At 47.7% G+C, this 20,769-nt stretch overlaps 1 protein-coding gene across 1 annotated transcript in view; it reads right to left on the bottom strand.

The window, feature by feature from the left end:
• The window catches only part of SETD1B (SET domain containing 1B, histone lysine methyltransferase), a 50,542-nt gene that overhangs the window by 16,640 nt on the left and 13,133 nt on the right, over positions 1 to 20,769 (bottom strand). The window contains 1 exon segment of the mRNA XM_086623225.1: positions 1,500 to 2,270. Coding sequence (XP_086479351.1) covers positions 1,500 to 2,270 — 771 coding nt within the window.

The following is a 20,769-nucleotide window of genomic DNA, read 5'->3' as shown; positions in this document are numbered from 1 at the left end:
AGACGGAAGGAGCGTGGAGAACTGGAAACACACACAGATCTCATCACCCAAAGTGGGGAACACAAAATAGTGGCTTGGTGGTTTCAAACACTCCTGTCACATCTGACTTCAGTTTTTTAGAGCTGAAGTTCAGCTTCCTCCTACACGTGAGAAGCCCTGGCACATTTGCCTCCTGATCTCGGGGTCATTCCCTCCTGCAAACCCTTTCTTGGAGGCAGCCAGCAGTGCCTCAGACCATCAGAAAAAAAAAATAAAATCAGCTGAACTTTTCAAATTTCAGGCCCTGGAGCTACTTCACTGAGAGAGAAAAGGGAAAGGAGACTGAGGGGAAGTGAACAACCCTGGGCTTTTGGGGTGTAAGGCATTTTGGGGCGTTCTTGAAGGCTTTCCTGAAAGGAGCACAGTGGAGAGGACCCTCCCCAGTGCGTGTGCTCTGTCTGTAGGACCAGCTACCCTCGTCCTATGACTACTGCTCGATGGACGCTGGCTTTCACAGGAGCATGCAAACCCTTGCCGGGCAGGGAAGGCCTGCGAACGCGCCCCACGGGGCTGTGGGGATGCTGAGGAGGTCACCCAGCCCATCACCCTGCTCGAGGCAGCAAGAAGTCTGTGTAAGGACACTGCAGCCCTCCGAATCACAGCTGGAAAAACAGCTCCTTTGCAGATCGCCTCCCTGGTATCACATCCCAGCATGGCTGGTGTGTCCTGCTGAGATGCGGGGAGCAGCTGGGCAAGTTGGCTTGGCAAACGTGCCACCAAAGACAAAGGTGCTCTCTGAGATGCGCACGAGGTGTGACCTGCAGAAAGGGCTGCTCTGAGGTGGCCGCAAAGCTGGAGGGGGCAAGGAGGAGGAGATCCACCCCAAAGCAGAGCGATGACGCTGAGAACTAAACACTTCTTCCTCAGGTCCACATTCAAATCAGCAGGACGGGGTGAGACAGAGCAGCAGTTCGCTCCTCGGTGAGCACTCATGGCTCCACACGTGTTCAGAGACACCTCCGCACAGGGTACCTCCATCAACGACTAGGAAGGGCTAAAATTCTCAGCCCGTGTTTGTTCTGATGGCAAAGCGGCATGAAACGCCTGCGTATATGGAGTGACACCATGCAAATAAACCCGGTTCAATACCCAGGTGCTAAACTGTCCTGAGGCAGGTGCCTGTAGCGATGGAACACCTTCCAGGTATTTGTGGGCTGCTCCCAGCACTCACTTCTGTCTCCTGCCTCAGCAAGAAGACCAGCCCCGTGGGGAGGCACAGAGGCAGATGGACAGGAACATGCACGCCTCCCATTTAATTTCAGCAGCCTCAAGCAACAGGATATCTCACAGTGAAGCTATTCCATGGCTTTATCTTTTGCTTCTGTTTTAGTTATCACAAAATTTTAGGGTTGTGGGGTTTTTTTTAAAGTCAGTTCCAGATCCCTGCTTACCCATGCCCTTGCCACAAGCACTATGAACAGTTCTCCCCGGGATCGAGCACAGAGTATGTGAAAGCCTACCTTTGCCAGACGTTCCTTTTTGTCCCACCAGTCATCAAATGCCCGAAACGCTACCACTTCCACCATCTTCCGGTTCAGGTCCCTTTTCATGATAGCTTTTAGTTCCTTCACTATGACCAGAAGGACTCCATCCACAGTGGCTTTGTGGGGATCTTCCTTCTTCGGCTCATAACCCGGTGGTGGAACGGAGGGGTCAAACTTGGGCAGTGGTGGCCACTGCTGTCCACGACCAAGAGCTGCTCCCATGGAGAAAGGGCGGTAGGGCGGAAGATTCACAAACTGCATCCGGCCCGTCATGAAAGGTGGATACTGGTATGTGTTTTGCGCCTGCATCATGCGGCTCAGCATCTGAGTTTGCATCTGGAAGGACATCGGCATGCCACCCCAGTGGTTGCCCAAAACACTTATCATATCCACTTGCATGACAGGGAACATGCCAGGATGGAACGGAGGAAGCGGAGGCAAGATATGAGGCGGAGGGACCCCAGGCGGGGCAGGGAGCGGAGGCGGTGGGACAGTGACGGCAGGATGAGTGGGTGGAGGTGGCGGAGGTAGCGGTGGAGGCATCGGGAAGCCTGGCTGCGGAGGCGGCGGAGGAGGAAGAGGAGGGAATCCCGGTGGTGGCATGGGGGGGATCGATGGGGCCATCACAGCTGTGTTGCTGACAGAGGAGTTCACCACAATGGTTTTGGCACATTCTGCGCTGGTGATGGGCGCAGGGTTGGTCTCATCGTCAGAGATTTCCATGTCTTCCCCTGAAGACTGCTGACCCTGCGACAAAAGAGAGAGAAAAGGTGAGAGGCACATTCCTTTGACATTAAACACCGCAGCGCTGGCTGCTTCAAACCAACCTAAGTTTAACAGATGTTTTAATCGGGAACAGAGAAAAGTGAGCGACGCTCTGAAAAGGCAGGGCCCGTTGAGCAGCTGGTGCCTGCTGAAGCTTTTCTTTCCCATGTCAGACCTCAGGAAGCAAGAGAGGTAAAAGCCTTCTAAAAGAGCACCAGTACCGACCAAACAAAAAACTCGGCTTCTAAGGACTTGGAGGAATCGCTCCTGTGCTCGGCAAAACACACACAATCCAAATGTCTGTCACTGCAAGGGTCGTTATCTCTTACTTGCATCTAACACTGACAGGTGCATTACACCACGTGTTTTTATTCCTTAGTTTTCATGCCATGCACAAAGAATTACCCTGTTTTTTTAATTATAATCCCTGGCTCATTTGCTGTCGACTCTTAACCTCTATCATTTTGAGAAGACAGTATTTCCAAACGGTTGCTACTACTAAAAGTTGTCTTTACTAGACCACAGCAATTTGGATGGAAAAAAAAAAAAAAGAACCTCAAATCTGCTTAAATTGCATTTAAACATCAGTCATGAATGGTGGGATTCAGACACAGCACATGTCATGTTCCTGGGCAAAACAAACTCTTTACTAGCCACAAGAAAAACAGATACAGAGTTGCAGAAAATGCTACAACAATGTCCCACCTCCACCATCAAAAGGACGGAAACTGGCTTAAAAGAGAGGGCGCTTGCTTGCTCTGCAGTCTCAAAGCTGCCTGATCAGGTCCCATACAACAGAGAGGCCCCACCAGCTACCTCCATCCTCAACAGCAAATGGTCCCACCTGCACACTATTTCCCCTACAGGTACTTCAGTCATGAAGGTGTCTCCAGTACAAAGAAACCACATGTAGAACTGTCACATCCCTCAGGTATTGTTTGAGCAAACCCTGGTAAGAAACACAGGAACCAAATACTGCTGGAAGATGCCACCAACCCACTCACAGTTTATCCAGGAAACATGAATGGGGTTGACCTTTTACTAGTGGGACATCAGCAAAGACAGGACAAGGTCCCGACTACCTTCTCCAAAACTATTTCTCCTATTATTCTTTTTTTTTTTTTTTCCAGCTAAAATCATCAAAACCCACCACTCTTGTGACAGCAGACATCCCTCAGCTATCTTCAGGACTGAAAAGCAGAAGCACTCATCATGACCTTCTCTCCCAGGCTCTCTACAAGCATGACTGGCTTGTCTCCTTCAAACAACCTACCAAGGACTTCTTCCTCACAACAGCTTCGCACAAAAAAGCCAGACAAACAGTTTGCATGTTGCCACCAGCTGATCTAAATAAAGAGCATCCCCACGTTCACCAGTGCAGATCAGAGCACAGCAGCGCCGCTCCACCTCCGCCGGAGCTCTCCTGCCTGTCCTGGCCGCTGCGGGCTGCGGCCCATCTGAGGCAGTAGGAGAACACAATCAAGTGGTCCTTAAGTGCCTCTCGTATCTCAATCCTGGCAAGAGTTTTGGAACCTGCTGACTGTTTTCAGACCCAAAGATCCCAAAGATGTTTATTTCTTCCACGTTTCATGCCAGCAGGTGCTTCTTCTGTCCGCTCTCCTACTAGTCTCCCCAGTCTGAAAGAAAAGAGCAATAAAGCTCAGCCCTTATCAGACACTGGGGAGAGCTGCAGGGAAGCAGGCTTCGTTAGCAGTTCTCGTCCTGAAGCTGCTGTGATTTGATTTTTAACCCGTGAATTTTGCACAGGGGTAAGGACCAAAAGCAAGAGCAGCTGAGCTGAAGACTCTGCTGCGAACGGCCGCTGTACCAAGCTGAGCAACCGCAACTATCCAAATCAAACCAAACGCTTCGCGTTTCATCAAAGGTCATCTCTGCTACGGCAGCTACCACCAGAGAGCAGGCTGAGCACAACGCTGGCAACAGCAGCTTTGCAAATCCTCCCGTCCTAGCACCTCCCTTTGCCCCGGCTTCCCCGCATTCCTCCGCTGCAGCACGAACCCACCGCCTCACCCATGGCGCGGGGCATCCCCAAAACTCAGCTCAATGAGAAATCACTCAGCTCAACAAGGAAATCACTGTTTAAAACGCACAAAAGCTGAAAGTTGAAAGCACGAGCCCGGCAAACCCTGCAGCAAGTGCTATCGACCCCCTGCGAACGGTAACGGAGAGGGGACTCTCCCACGGTTGCCGAGTTGCTTCAGTGCATCCATACTGCAGGGAGGTACCCTAAGGGCTGTTTTCTAAACCCTAAAAAGAACAGCTTAAAAAGGAGAAATAGAAATAATAACTCCTTGCCCTTGAGTCTTTCCAGAGCCAAACATCATCATCTCCTTGAGCCGCCCACATCTGGGTAACATTTCTAAGCGGGTCTCCCACCCTGCATCCTCCCCCCAGCTGCTCTATTGCAGTCACGTCCCACGCCGAGGATGCTGGGGAATGAAAGGACATTCTGCAGTTACAACTACCGCAGCTCCAGTGAAAGGGGCAAAGGAAGAGCAAAAGATGACAACTGTGGCAGGTGTAAGCAAGTCTCCTGTGAAACAGACCCCGTTTTTCAGTAAGCGAACACAAAAGGCACTGTTAAAAGCACTGGCTCCGACTGCAAAAGCTGGATGATGCTAAAGGTTAGCGTTGGATAGGAAGCCAGGAGTGTTCAGTCAAAATCAGCTTCATATCTGCATTCACCTCATCTAGCAAGGTATGGAGGAAAGCCACCCCACAAAACCCAGCAGAGCACCAGCACCAGGCAGTGCCACAGGCAGCCCCAAGCCCCAAACTCTCCTCAATGCCCAGCCCTTCCCAGTGCCACCCAACACCAGGCTGAGCTCAAGATCAGTCTCTGCTGAGCACACACCACCAGTGCCAGTGCCTGCCCAAACCAACACGTCCTCCCTTCCTGGAGCACCAGTGCAGAGCAGCCCAGCTCAGCCAGTCCTGCTGCAGGAGACCTGTGTGCTCCTGCCCATCATCCAAAGTTCCACTCCCATCCGCACCAGTCCTTTACTCAGTCTCGGTACCGAAGAATCCTGTCTGAGAAACGAGGTTGGTTTTCCCTCTTGAAGGAAATATCGGATAGAAAAAGCCAATCCTGAAATTGCAGAGAGGTGGTAGGAGTAGGAACTCTGTGTTGTACTGCACAGCAGCTTTCTTCATTCATACATGCATTTATTTTTACTTAAGCTGAAACGAGAACTGCTAAAGCAATAACTAACATTTTTGGAAGATTGAGATATTTTTATTTTTTTTAATTCTTCTGGTGCTCAGACAGGTCTGTAGGAAGCAACAAGAGATTCCCTGCTTCCTACAACGTTGGGCTGACAACTCACCTGCACTTGCACAGCAAACACAGTCTGTGCTCCAGTTTTATCCCAAGCAAGACAGAAAGGGAAAGAGAATAGGCAGCAGGGAGAAAAAGATCAAAAAGGTGTGGGGGGAAGAATACACAAGGTTAGGAAAGAGGTCGAAGCAAAAGAAGATCATCTACAAGGAAGTCTTTAAAGAAAGTTAAGAGGAATGAATATTTAAAGCATATGAGCAGTTACAGAAAGGTTATATCTAAGGGGGAAAAACATGAGCACCAACTGAGTGAGAGAGATCAAGGAACTGAAGGAAAAAACAAATGGAGACATAGAAAGATCCTCCATTATAGAAGTTTCTTTCCATTCACCTGTCTGAACCTGGACTTACTGTGGTTGCTACCAAATACCTCTCAGGGTAGAGCTGAAAAGTAGCTACGCTGTCCTCCCAAAGAAACCTCCTTCTACCTGGGCTCCCTCTTTGCTCTCAGAAGAGGGAAAAAGTGATGATATGTGGCATACGTACTGCTAGGAGGATGTCATGGCCATCACCATCAAAGAAACCCTGTCAATCAGTCCTGGAGCTCCCCAGCACGTTTCTGAGGGCATCCGGTACAATGCCTCCAGAAACCTCCCTTCGGCCCACTGAGAGAAAAGCCATTTCCAACTAAATTAATTTGTGCTGACATCTTTACTTCGCATTAACTAAATTAAGAGTTAGCAAAACAGGTATTTAATTATACACAGGACACATTTTTCCAAAGGTGTTTTCATGATGCAAATTTGTTGGGAGAGATTCACGTCAGCGTAACTGGTTACAAATGGCCTCGTTCATCGTTCACCCAAAACACTAACTGCCACCTTTAACACTGGCACAGTGCTTTTGGCACTGCCAAAGCCTCGAGTTAAGCGAAAGGAATGTCCTGAGATCTCACTCCTGGATCAGCCTGACTAGTGACAGGGCAGAGAGTCACCGAATGCAGGGTATTGGTCTTACCTCAGAGCAATACCCAGCATTTAGCAAGCAAACTTTCGTACCTCCAGAAAAAAGAAACTACATCCTAATATTTGCATGCAGAAGCAGCAGTTTCCAGATGTGAAGAGGCTGGTCTCTCCCCAACCCAGAGGAGCACTGACACTGCGGCAGCGGTCGGGAGCTTCATCGTACGTGCTGTTCGGTACCTCTCCTACGGGCAGAGGAACTTCACATGCTTTCATTTCCTTTTAGAAAGGCCATCTGATAAAGAATTTACTTAGAATTCCAGAATATGTTTTCAATACCATCAGCTTACAGCTAATTTCACTTAAATATTCTGCTGGGTAGCAAGTTACTTATATTTGAGGTAAGGCACTTGTATCACCGAACGTAGCAACTACTCTGACATAGCCTGGCTGAGCTCTGGTGCATCAAAATAATGAAATGCAGGATCAATGGCGTTCAGCATGATGCAAGGTCATTAGCTTTAACGAAGTGAAGCATCTCCTGCTTGCAAGATGTAGCAAACCTTTAAGCCTGCTGCAACTTGCGCTCACGGAAACCAAACAGAACAAACAAACAAAAATCATTCTTTAAGCCCTAAAACTTCAAAAACTTTGTATTTAAATACTGAAAATCTTTGTCATTTAAAACTTTAAGAAGCTTTTCAATAAAGCTAGAATTAAAATCAGAGGTGACTGTTGGACAAAAAGTTTTCATAACCTGGTCAAAGAGTCATCACTTGGTTTTGGATTGAGCCCATCCAAGTGTTTAAAAAATTCACAAGTGAGCAAGTCTCACCCTTCATCCTTACAAAAAAGTGGGGACAGAAAAACCACCAAAGGCGAGGGAGAGAGGACAACTGATGGAGCAAGGTTGCACTGCAAGCCACTGATGGAGTCAAGAACAGACTCCGGGTCTCTTTGACTTTTCCAGCTCCGGCTGCCTCCCCGAACCGAGCTCACGCCGTGCTCCTCGCTGCCCACACTCTGCGTTTGACAAGGGAAACGGCCCTAGTGTGATACGCTGTGATCCCAGTGCAAAAATAGCCTAAATAAAAAAACCCACAACTCTCCCTTCCCAGATTCCTTCAGCAGCACACATTAGAGAGAACGAGACGTTTCAAACCTGCCACATTTCTTACTCCACCACCCAGAACAAAAAGGAAGCCTGAGGATGCAAACCAGCCACCTGCAACTCTTCCTCAAAGACACAATTTCAATGAAAAACTCCTTTAAAAACATACAAGCCCATTCAAGTCTGGCCCAGAGAATCCCACCACGCTCTCTGCTAACAGTGAAATAACTCTTGCTGTCCAAAATCAACACACTGGAGCACAGCGAGGGCTTCAGAGAGTATTGCTTTGTTCATTTTTAACCTGCTTTCAGCTAGAGAAGAGCTTGCAAGTTCCAGGCACTCTCGGCAAAGCACGTAAAGAAGAGCTTTCTGCTTCCTGGGAATGCAACGCTCGGGCACGATGACATGGCAGAGGGACCGTGCTAAGCACTCACAGCTCACAGTGTCAGGCGTGAACACGGCAGACGCGGCGCCGTATTTACAGTACATACAAATATTTTTACTTTGCTACCCATAATTATAGCTCTGCCTCTGAAAGAACACACGCAAGGGTGGTTCTTGCCGGTGTCGCCGAAGTGGAGCACGGGAGGGCAGAGCTACCCGAGGTGGTTTGCCAGCAGTTTAGATACAGCAGAAAAAAAAAAAACAACCACAGAGCAAACCGCTGCCTGCGCCTTGCCGGGTGAGCTTTCAAGCCTGTTCAGATGGCTGTGCCTCCTCCCCAGATGCTCCAGGTTGATCCGTCGTGTCTTTCAACCTCCTTTGGGCTACGAGAGCACCCGTCCTCTTGCTGCGGCCAGAGCGCACGATAGCAATCACGGCAGCTTTTAATGGGGACAAAGGCAGCTCTCGGGTGCGTTCACACTACAAGAAAATGCCCAGCTCAGGAACGGGCATATGGAAAGATTAACACGTCATATATCAGTCCTTATAAATATCTTCAGCATCATGTATTTCTGTCTCAAGAAGAGAAGACTGCAAGATTTTACACAGCTATATATTTACACAGCACTTTGCAAATCTAACTTGCAGGCAAAGGTTGCAAATGAAGCGGAGCAGAACACGGACAGAGCAAGGCAAGGGACACATCACCATGTCCCACAAAAAACGGGCACCAAAAAGGTTGCAACAGAGCAGGGATTTCTTGCAGGAGGAGAGAAGTTACTGGAGTGTTTTGGTTTCTTTATTATTGCTTGCAAAAGTATCTCCCTCTACTTGAAAAAGAGAATTGAAGCTCTCCGAGATGACAACATCCTACCTGACACATAACACCATCTTGGCTCAGCTTGTGTTGAGCTCTGGTGCTTCTTTGCAGCACTTTGGCACAGATTATCCTCCCCACACCTACAGGGCTGCGCAACGAGTAAAACAAGTGACAATAATATTCAAGTGCTCATTGTAAACAAACAGCACTACCAACACCAGCCTCACTTATGCCACCTTTTTTTTTTTTTATTCTTCTTCTAATGCCAAGAGGGAACTTGAAGTCGGTACCTCAAACCACAGAAGGACAGAAGGAGAATTCCCCAGAAGTCCCCGTTGGTCCCAGAACAGGGGGACGGGGTTGAGGAAAAGCCACCGCGGTGCTCGTTTGTGTCTCGCAATGCGCTGCCTCAGGTGCTGGTCCCTAATTAGAGCGTCCTGCACAGGAGGAGATGCCACGAGGTGGGATTTGGAAGCACGTGAGGAAGGAGCTCACCTGGGCGTTCAGTGCACGGCAGGAAGGGCTCTTGGAGAGAAGAAGCACACGGAGCTAATGCTTACAAAGGGAAAAGGTCTCCTCATTCAATTCCAGGGTTTTCTGACACTAGGAACATAAGTAAATCGACCTGTGTTTTAAGGACAGTGAGAGAGCTGGAAGGCTGCCCGCTGGTCCATGCCATCATTAGAAAGTCTAGTGAACTGAGATCATAAAATGACAGAGATGCCAAAGACAGTATCCCAGACTCTTGCAAATCTGCATCTCCAGTTTCCTGCAAGCCATCAGATGATGGCTCAAGCATCTGAGATGAGTCTCAACACTTCGAGGCACCTTTTCAGACTCCAGAGGGGATTATCCTCTGCCTTCTCCCCACAGGACAGTGAAATAACACCAATGTCTCCAAGGAAAGGAACGGAGCAGCAGCTTAAGTCAGTATTTCCCAAAGCAAAGCTCAAAGACCACAGATGAAGCATGAATGTGTTTCATGAAACAGCAGTTCACAAAAAACGCAAAACAGGAGAAAATAAATGCAACAATTGAACAAGAAGGATTCAGGCTATTTTTACTTGACTGTAAATAGAACCTCCAGTGGCTGTAGAATCTGCACGGATTCTTCTTTCCAAAAGTTGAGATGGATCCTGGAGTAAGAAACACCCGCTTAGGCAGCCTCTCAGCAGCTCCATGAGGCTAAAAACTTCTCTCATTTAACAAGAGATCCAGGGAGGGACAAACAACTCTACGTGAAGCAAAGAGGACAGACATGGGAAGCAAATGCAGTGCGATTAGCGGTCTGAGGTAACCAGACCTTCACTGATCCAGAAACAAGACAACTTGAGAAACGCGATTGCCAAAGGGAGAAGACTCAACCAGCATTCAGTACTTTCAAAAATCCCTTCTCTTGGCAAGAGGGAACCATACTTTATGTTTCAACACAACTTCCAAGAGCCCACTGCAAGAGCTTCCTAGGATAGCAAGCCTGAGAGCCATAAACAGTGGAAAAACAACTGCCAGATTTGCTTCCGCAGAAAGTCTGAAGAGATGGATTGGCAAACAGGGCAATAACTTGCCAAGGGGTTTGCTCTGTTAATGTTGAGGGCATTCCCTTCCAGAAAAAAAGGTGGTATAATTCAGGCCTTTCTCCCTTCAATAACGGAAAGGAAGCTCTGAACTGCAAGATTCCCATCATATGATGTGGTTATACCATTCCTGTTGGCAAGATCACCAAAGAAGGGATATTTGGAGAAGCCAGACATTGCCCTGGGGCTTCCAGCACGCACAAGAGACTCTCCAGCATCTGCGGGGACAGCTCTAAGAAGACTGCAGGCTAACATAGCATCCTTTGGGTCCGCATTCATCAACGCTGAGACTAGAAGCTTCCAGACCCCCTGACTGCAGATTTAAGCCAAGACAAACATGATCATACAACTGGGCAGAGCACAAAATACAGTGAGAGTACGAGATGGAGAGTCACTGGCCCCCAGCCCGAGATCAGGGATGCCTGGGCAGCCCCTGCGTGCCCCGATGCGACGCTGGCCTGGACAGTCGCCCCTTCTGCATTATGTGAACAAATCCGACCTGGCAGGGCGAACGTGTGCCAATTCAGGGGCAGCGTCATGCGGCCACAGGGTTTTTCATCACATATGAAACACCCTAAAATTGGATTTACCATCTCATGGAACCATGGCCTTTTCCCTCAAGTCTTAAGTAGATCTCATTAAGAGGAAAAAAAAAGGTTTCTTTATGGGGGGAGGAGGAGGTAGGGAAAAGGAAGGAGGAAAGGAGAGAGGGGTGTTAACATTGGGGAGCCATGTAACAAGACAGGCTCTTTCCACAGCAATGGTTGTTCTGGTTTTCCTATTTTAGATGGGGGGAAGGGATAGCTGAAGAGCTATTTGCAATCTAACTTCAAAGGCTTTAGTCGGCTGGGAAGCTAAGTCATGCATAAAAGGATGGTAGAGTGGCAAGAAAATACCCCCTACAGATAAATTAGTCAGGGAATGTTCTCTGCTTCTCCCAAAGACTTTCATACAGCCAGACTGGCTTTCCCCAGGTAAAGCCCTTTTCAGACACCAGGTTCAGTGATGCAGAGTCCTGGGAACAAACCAGCCAAATCCAACAGAGGAACTAAACAGTCTCTCTGAAAAACAGAAGGGCAGTGGTAAGCAAGCAATGGCCTTCTCTGTCATCTTCTGCCATCTCAGCTAATATCAGTAGATTTTATTCTAAGGTTTGCCTGCACACAAAAGATGCAGAGTTTTAGGCAACATCTCCCTCTCTAAAGACGCAAAGAAAAGCAAGGAATTTAGGAGAAATCACATAGTATACAGAGAATCCATTTCCCAAATGATTCTGAAATGCCATGTTTTGTTCTTCACACCGGTGTGCAGAAATGCACCCACATTTCTAGAGAGTAGAAGGCACTTTACAATCGAAGATAAAGAAGGTAATTGGCAACATTAGGTCAGAGTCCACCTATAAGTTAAAAAAAAAAAACGTGCAATAACTGAGTGTGCAGAGTACACAGATACCTTATGGTTCAGTGCCAGGCAGGAGCTCACATACCATCCCCCGAGCTTACCCTCATACTTAAACCTTAGGTCAAATGGAGTCATGAATTCAGATCCTGCTACCAACAGGGCAATAAGAAAGCAGATAAGCTTGGAAAACAGTCTAGCTTCCCAGCTGGTATCAGCTTATTGAAGAATAGGTTGTACACATACTGTATTTAAACAAGTTCTAATCGGCAGAACTGGGCCAATCTGATATTCTTCTCCTTTTACGTACGATTACTATACCCTCGAGTATGTGAAATCACGTGGCTATTAGTGTTATGGCAGCATTTTCAGTGCTCTGTTCAGTGCTCTCTGCATTTCCAGCGTTAGTAGCAACAGCAGTTTCATTTGCAAGACCTGGACGTCCGCAGTGTGACCTGTGCAACGTTGAGTCTCCTCAGGAGGGAGAGGGGAAACGAAGGAATCACGGCCTTGAAGGACAATGGGCAGAAGAAAAAAAGAAGAGCTTTTGTTTGCCCATTCATCAGTATCACCTTTTAATGCTCTTCTGCTCACTGCTGTCTGCTCTCGGCCCCAGGTGCCATTCGTATATCCTGAAGCAGCAGTTCAGACGCTTGCCTTCCTTCTCAAGAGGCATCCCAAATGACGAGCCTGGCTTCTCTCCTGCCTCTCCAAGAGCTTGAGCTATTCTTGCCCTGAATTTCTAGAGTGCTGTCCTGATCTGTTCATGTAGCTGGGAAGCAGAGAGACACAACTTTTGGCACCTGCAAGAAAACCCAGGATCCTGTAGCCAACAGCTGACAGAGGTGGCCCAGAACAGCCCTTTCCAAGCAAGTACAGCTTTTACTCTCCAAAAAGTGTGGACCAAAAAGCAGGGGGAAAGAGTTCAAGTCCTGATTTTTATGTGCACCTCTCCCTTTCCTGAACATGTTTGCTGAGATTTCATGAGCCCCTCCACTGCTGGCCTGGGAGGTCACACAGGCTTAGTCCTACTCTCCTCCCAGCAGCTCTCTTCTATCCCAGCACCAACTACGTGAGAAGAAATGAGAAAGCATGAAAGAGGGAAAATACTGTTAATTAGGTCTTTAGGACCTTGTTATCATCTTGACTGCAGTCATGCTGGCAAGACAGTATGGCTTCAAATAAGAAAACTCTGAAAATAAGAAACCTTGTGGCCTTCTGTTCTGGAGGCAGCCACTGCTGTCATCCCAAGACAGGACAAAGAGGACACCTGCTCTGTTCCTGAAATTCCCAACAAAACTGCTGCAGACAAGACTGTTCAGCCAGTCCACCTGATCTCGACAAAAAGCATTTAAAACCAGTGTGGATGAAGTTCCCCACTGCAGGTCAGGTAAGTGCCCCAGACCTGCTGGGACGTCGCAGCAGAGAACGACCCTTGGCTGCTGTGGCCAGACTGCAAGCCCTGCGCAGCAGCGACCACAGACGATGACCGGCAGCCTAGCAGGCTTAACGGGCTCCACTGATTTTCTGAGCATTACAACCCAAGCTAACAAGTCCTTCCCAGCAAAGTGCTGTAGATGCACGAAAACCCAGCTAGATCACAGCCTATTTCAAGCAGCTAAAGAGGCTGAGTAGAGACGTTCTTCCTCAAAAGTAAGGGTGAGGCCAGCAAGAAACAGTTCCCCTTTGGTAACGTTTCTCTTCTCTTGCGGATCTTCTCTCTGGAAGCATCTTGAACTTTTCACTGCTTTATTCCCGGCTTAGATTTTCCTTCTCCTGCTGTTCTCTGATATAACTAAGTGCAGTCAGTGAGGAGAGAATCAAGCACATCAGCTGAGGTACAGAACATATTCATCAAAACATTAAAAATCTTCTTCATTCTAAGACAAAGCCTAAAGCAATATCCAGCCAGAAATGCCGTCAAGTTGTCCCTCTCCAAAACGTGCTCAGTGAGGGAAAGGCAACTTTTTCCCCATACCACTCCTCTCGGCTGATGGAAACATAACCCTTGTGGTTGCCAACTGTCGAATGACCCCTTAACAAAAATAATCTCTGTGCAGGACATTTCTCACAGCCTTCTAGAAGATACCAAACTTTTGCTATTAAACCAACCCCACTATATGCGAAATAAATTGTGTAACCACAACTGTTATAAATTACCAGAGTGGAAATACCCCACAGCTGGGCTGCATTCCCACTGCCATTTGTGCAGGTATAAAATATTCAAAAAAGAGACGAGAGATAGAGTATGCTGATTTCCCCACCTGCCCCCTAATTAGCAAGAAGGAGGTTTGAAACAAACACATGGAAACATTTTTCACCTGGAGCAAAATTCAGCTGTGCACCTCATTGCCACAGGCTACTGCAAAGACTCAGAGGCGCAGAAGGGTTTAAAAATGGATTAGATGTTTGTGGAAGACAGGTCCACCAGCAACAACTGAACAAGATCACATCCTAATCTGCCGGTCCTGAGTAGCAGAGGGACCCCAGGGGAGCACCACCACATACAGCCCTGCTGCTGATGGGCCTTCTGCATGGCACGAACCGCTGACCTCCCGCTGAAGGTCTTCCAGGAACCCCGAGGAAATAACCCCCAACAACACAGAAAACCAAAGAAAGGTATAGACTTGCCTTTTCCTTCCTCACTCATGAGTTAGTCCAAAGTCTCCTGTTCTCTCTTGCAGCAAAGCCATAATCAAGCTCTACCACAGATGACTGCTCAAGAGGAAGGGCTCCATGCACACGGGCAGAGTTGTTCAGCAGCAGCAGCCACCAGTGCCAGGCGACCTGTGCTCTGCTCCTCCAACCGACCACCCCAGCCCTCAGGCTCTTTCAGGCCTCCTCATGTTGGTAACACTTATTTTACTCACTTCCTTAATACTTGCTTTAAGGAGCTTTGCTGAAACAGTCAAGACAAGTGCAAAGTGCTGCAGAAGCACATGGCATCGTCTCTACAGCCCATCCTCGAGCAGATATATCTAAACCACTCTCAATCTCACGGCTCCTATTTTTATTTTTTAAAGCAGCTTTCCCATTAGATTGGCTCATTAGTGTGAAGTTGCATAAGAACTCTTGAACAGGCAGGTTATTCATTTAAAGAGCTATGTGAAACAGTGGTGAGAAAGACACAAAGCCAGCCGAACGCGGCTCCGTGCTCACGCGCTCCGTGCACTGCTCGCTGGTTCAGGTGACAGAACTTGAAGGCACAGGCATCTTGGTTGGTTTTTTTTTTAAGCAGTTGTGCAAGAACAGCTGGCTTGGTGGTTTGCATGTAATAGTTTTTTACTTAGGATGGTTTGGCCTCAGCACCTTTTGAGGCACCAGAGCTGCGCGGCACTTCTTATATCACATACCATAATCAATGCATCTCACTTACTGGATGTGACACTAAGGTCGTTCCTCACTAGAACAGAGTTACACTGTGCAATACTCTTGACACCAGAGCTCAGATAAAATAGTAAAAATATTGAAAAAAAAATGGGTCATAACGAGGGTCCAACATTCGCCCTTCTTACAACTCGGTTTGTGTGTTTAGCCTCAAATTCACTTACAATAAAATCTAGTCCTACCACAATCTCTGTCCCAACTCGGAAGTCTAGAGACTGCTACGAACTATCTTTCTGATTTTTTGCTTTTTTAAAGGCATGGTACTATCTAACATTCAGGTTTTCTTCAGCTTGGACACTGAAAGCAGATCCACACAAACCCTTTCAGAGCCAAGACAGAGGCCATGCGGAAGCTGCACCTACTGCACAGTAAAAAAAACCCAAAAACTAGTGCAAACCCACCTTCCTCACATCTCCCTGGTCTGCTTTCCCCCCTCTCCACCACCCCACAGCAATACACAGCCAGCTGAGCTAGGCTGCAAAAGCCATCCAGGGTCCCCCCACTCCAAAGGACCATGCACCCACAGCAGCCGTGCCAGAAGGTGCTTCCCTGACTGCAGCCCTGTGCCGCAGCCCTGTTGTAGCACGTGCATCCCAGCAAGGAGCCAAGACAAAGTCATGCAACAAGGTTTCCTCGAGCTGAAGTCCAAGAATCCAACCCAGCAGGGATCACAGCTTACTTCTGGTGCCTTGCAGCCAGGCTGGGTGCTCCCCATGCAATGCCAGCTCCCAGGAAATTTGAAAGCCACCCCAGCATCGGGTCTCCATCCTCCAAGCGTGGCTCTGCTGGGGCCAGGCTGCCTTTCCTGCCTGCTTCTCACTGACCTGGAACACGCCTCAGGTTTGCAAAACCATCTGCCGTTACCACTTTTCTGATGTAATTTGGGAGATACATCCCACCTGATATTGTATTAACAAGCAAATAAATTCATTGAGGTTCCCTCATCACAATGCATCCTTTCGCACACGTCTCCATGGCATATATTCAATCGGCAGGCTGCCCTTTATATTTTATTGTATTTGAATGATTTCATGCAGTACTGAGGATTTTCATATTTTCTGAGTAAATTTTTCCTGGACAATAGCAAAATGCTTGTAGCACCATGATAACAGTTGCTCACATTTATCTGCATCCTTCAAAGACAATATTTCAATTATCTGCACTGGAAACTCTCAGCCACATCTGCCGACCAAAAAGCCACGTTTGGCGACCGCTTAGCAACAAGGACTGGATTGGAAAACTGTCCCCAGAGCTGTGTGCCAACGCTAAACCTGGCCTGTGTCCTCTCAGCTCCTGCTTCCAGCACTGCTATCACCTGAAATATATATTTTGTTTTGCCTGGGACACATGAGGCACCAGAAATAACAAGCTCCTTTGGGAAAAGGGAAACCTGGAAAGAAGCCGCCCACTTCAGCAATCCCTCCCCAGGCTCCAGAGGGAACGTCTCCCCGACATGTGCAACGCATGTTAATCCTACACTGCAGGAGGAGGACACACCACTTGGACACCAGCACAAAACTATACTGCTCACAGCTCTCTTTTGGGAATAAAAAGGCATATGAGAAAGTGATTCTGACTCCACACCATCCATGAAAGCAGCAGACATCCAATTCCTTGATCAGGTCAGTAAAGGGCTGTTTCAACCCCAAGAAAAACAAAACCCAGTCCTTCCTTCACGTCACCCACCCTGCACCATCCACAGCCCTCTTCTTCCTAAGGCTCCAGGCCATCGTACTCATTGATACGGGAAATCTGGGCAGTGGTGAGCCTGAGGACATCCCGCCTTGAATGCTTGAAGGTGCAGGCAAGGAGGAAAGAGGAGAAGGACTGAACCCTGGGAAGACTGTCTTTGCTACTCCTCTTCCTCCCCTCCCCACCGTTTCTAAAGCCTTTTTCCTATCTCTCTGACTTACTGCCTGATATGGAGAGAGAGATATTGGGCAAAACCCAGGTGAGCTGGTCAAAGGTGTATGATAAATTGCACTTAGTACACAGTTATCAACTGCACATAAACACATACTCCACAAAACACACGGGCTGAGAGCAACCAGCAAATCCAAACACCACTAAAAAGTGCCTCAGTCGAAATGCCCGAGTCCCGACAAGTGAAAACTGCAAGTTCTGCTACAGCTGTCTGACCCTTTTGCAACCAAACCTCCAAACCATAAGAACTGCTGCCAGCTCCGAGTTCAAGCAGCAGTTTCGCTTCCTCCGCGCGCCGTGCCTGCGCAGCGCTCGCGGTGCAGTGCCCTCCACGCACTCCGATTGCCGGAGCCCAAGCCACGAACAACTTCCTTTAGTCAAACTGCTCCTGAAGCAACACTTTTGCAACGCCGGGAGGAGCGAACCTATTCCAACCCAGGAAGAAACTAGAAACCCCAGTTTGCTGTCTTGCTATTTTATATGCATCTTGACCTCATCAGGCCTGTCTGCACCGCTGGAAACTTGGGAAAGCAGCCACTGGCTTTATCTTAGCAGTGAGCAAATAAAAAACATTTTAAAAGATTTTTTTTTTTTTTTTTTAGACACTTTGGGTTTAGGAGCTGAAAAATTTGAGCCACCTTTTTCTTGTGATGAATGGGCATTTCCAAAAGCAAGCACTGCACTTTCATAATAAAGCCTGAGACAGCAGTAACGCGTCTGGGTCGAAGGAGCCCTCGTGGGCAGGTACGTGATGTGCAGAGTTAACGAACTCATGGGTTTCGTTTTGAGTTTTGCCCCGTCTTCATTAGGTACAAACAAGTACCCCGAACTGAAAATTAAAATTAATAGAAGGGGAGTGGCAAAGTCAAGGGACTCAAAATTGATGCACACAGAAAAAAACTTCTACTGATGAACTGTATCTATTTAGACGACTCCAGGAAAGGCAACAGCCAGTAGAAATTTGAATAAGCACTCATCTGTTCACTGCTCTGTGTCAGACAGACACATACAGAACACAGCGGCTGCTCCGTCTTCTTCAAAATCAGACCCAGAAATTAGTGCTGTTCTGGCGGCTGCCAGCACAATATGTTAGCAGCAATTATTTTCTCAATATTTCTCCTGATTACCTAACACACTGGCACGTTTTTTCAGTGTCACTGCATGTTGCAACACACGCTGCCATCCAGTAACTTGTCTGCATTCCCTTGGTCACTTTTCACAACCATCAGAAGCAAAACCTAACTAGAATGATAATGGGTTGGAGAAAACACAGGGAAAACGTGTCACTTCACAGCCTGCATTTACGACATCTGAACATTCAATATCATCACTGCTAAAACCTGAGTGTTGAAAAGAATAGGAAGAACTCCGTAAGCAGCAAAAGGAAGATGCCAAGGGCTCTGCAGAGTTCAGACTTGCAAGTATTATTCCACCACAAGCTATATGCTATAGTTAAACGTTGTCATTTGGATCTAAGTTTCCAGCACAGCAGAGCATCTCTAGATCACACAAACACAAAATAAGCAGTGCTGTACCTATTAACAAGCAATTCAGTTACACATACCAAGCAATTCAGTTATACATACCCAGTCCACCAGGAACTGAAAATTTACAGAAAGTCACTGGTGTCAAAACAGAGAACGAGCTGAGCTAGTGTCAAGAGTATAATCAGCAACGGTGATTTATAAAAAGGGATGGCAATGTCATTTCTATTAGGTATGCAAAATGCAAAAGTCTCAAAGTCTTGGCCTGGTATGAGAGAGTGAAAGAACCACTCAGCCTCCCAACCACAGCCTGCTTTCTATTTTTCAGTTACACTCCAGAGCATTTCACCATTTCGAGCTCTGTTATCAACAAGAGACATGTTCTCTCGTTCTACTGAAGTTGTGAGGTATCCAAAACACCCAAACCATGAACACTCAAATATTTCTCCATTTAGTTTTCTTCCTTCCATGAGCATACATGTATGAGAGAGTGGGTCACCAGGAACAACAGGTGAATCTTATGCAATCCTGCTCCGAAAAAGAGACTGTAAAAACTGACACTGGGCTTGTTACCTCTCACTGCTTCCTATATTGAACACATTTGGCTGGTCAGTCCCTCTGCTCTGCTAACCACCAGCCTCAGGAGCACTTCAAGAATCAAACCGGAGCCAAAGACAAAAATTAAAAGAGAAATACAACTTAGCAAACATGAGCAGACTTCTCTTCTTTGTACAAATTTTTGTAGGAGCAGCAGGTTGTCATGTGGTAAATCAATCAGATGTACAAGGAAACAGTCTCTGCCTGTGGTCTTCCAGTATCAGCTCAGAAAAAAAAGGTAAGATAACAATACTCTGCACTTCCACTGCTTCAGGAGCCAGGATATCCCTGCCTCGGCCAGGTTGTACAGGAACTGACCCTCAGCCCCAAGCATCCCCGGGAGGATGCAGGGCTGCAATCCTGCCCCAGCGTGCTCCCCTCTATGGACACGGAGGCTGAACAGACCTCTGAGCTCTCAAAAGGGTCAAATTTACATCACCTTTTGAGGGATTTGTGTGATGCCTTTCTTTTCTGAACAAGCTTAAACTCCGCAAGATCCCCTGAAGTCCCTGTGGCTTCTCGCTGCTCCGGCGCCTGGGTCAGGGAGGGCAGAACCAAACCCACAGTTTAAGCAGCTCCCTCTGATTTTAATTTCACAGGTTTAGTACGGCTGGTGTAATTCACATGTTAAACCACAGCAGTCATCCAAATCTTTTCTGCCTGGGCATTGGCTGGCTGCATTTCTGGAAATTCATGGTCATAACATATACCTATTTTTGAGTTTCCATTAGGAACCAGTCCTGTCAGGCATGATCGCATTCACAAGAGCTCAAGAGGCAGGAAAATTTGAAAAAGTGTTTATAAGACTGGGCATAAATCACACTTTTCAGGTTTTTCTCCCTTCTTCAATTAAAAAAAAATACTTTCAGAACAACCATTCCCCACATCTACTCCCCCCTTCTCCCTCCAGGAATGATGAATCCCACTCTAGCTGTAAATTGGATCCCAGGTGTACCCATATATATTATACATACATAACAGCTACTTATGGGCATAAGGGCTCTTGCACAGTTACTGTGGAAACCGAGGTATCAAATTTCCCGGCTCTTAAGACTCTACCTTCTCAACCTTAATGTGCATTTACCTTGAATAAATCACTTCTGCACTCTCCAGCCCAGAAACATCCCTTAGCAGAGCGCGTTTGGGTCTGTCTTTAGGAGGCTCCATCTAACCCGCTGTCAATGTACCAGGAGCAGGGCGCTGCCCCTGAGCCCGCACACCCGCGGATGGGAGCAGGGTACAGGAGGAAAGAGCATCTTTCTGCAGGCAGAGACCGACGCGCTCCCACACAGCACAGCTCCAAGGGGCACCGACCGCTCCTGGGGCAACCGCTGCGGGTACTGCTGGCAGAGGAACCCCCTGCGGCTCCTCTCATCGGGGCACTGCTCTGTCTCACAGGCGCTCGTGACAACTAAAGGTTGAACTTGGCTCTGTAGGAAAGGGGAATCATTTACCAGCTACTGAACCACAGTCCGGTCTGGATGGGGACGCAGCAGTGTGGAGCGGCACAAGACACGATGCAGTGTCTCAAGGACAGTGTCATC

This window comes from Tauraco erythrolophus, chromosome 19, assembly GCF_009769465.1.
Source record: "Tauraco erythrolophus isolate bTauEry1 chromosome 19, bTauEry1.pri, whole genome shotgun sequence".
NCBI lineage: Eukaryota > Metazoa > Chordata > Aves > Musophagiformes > Musophagidae > Tauraco > Tauraco erythrolophus.
Note: the sequence above shows the minus strand (reverse complement) of the source record. Positions and strands in the feature narration are given on the sequence as shown.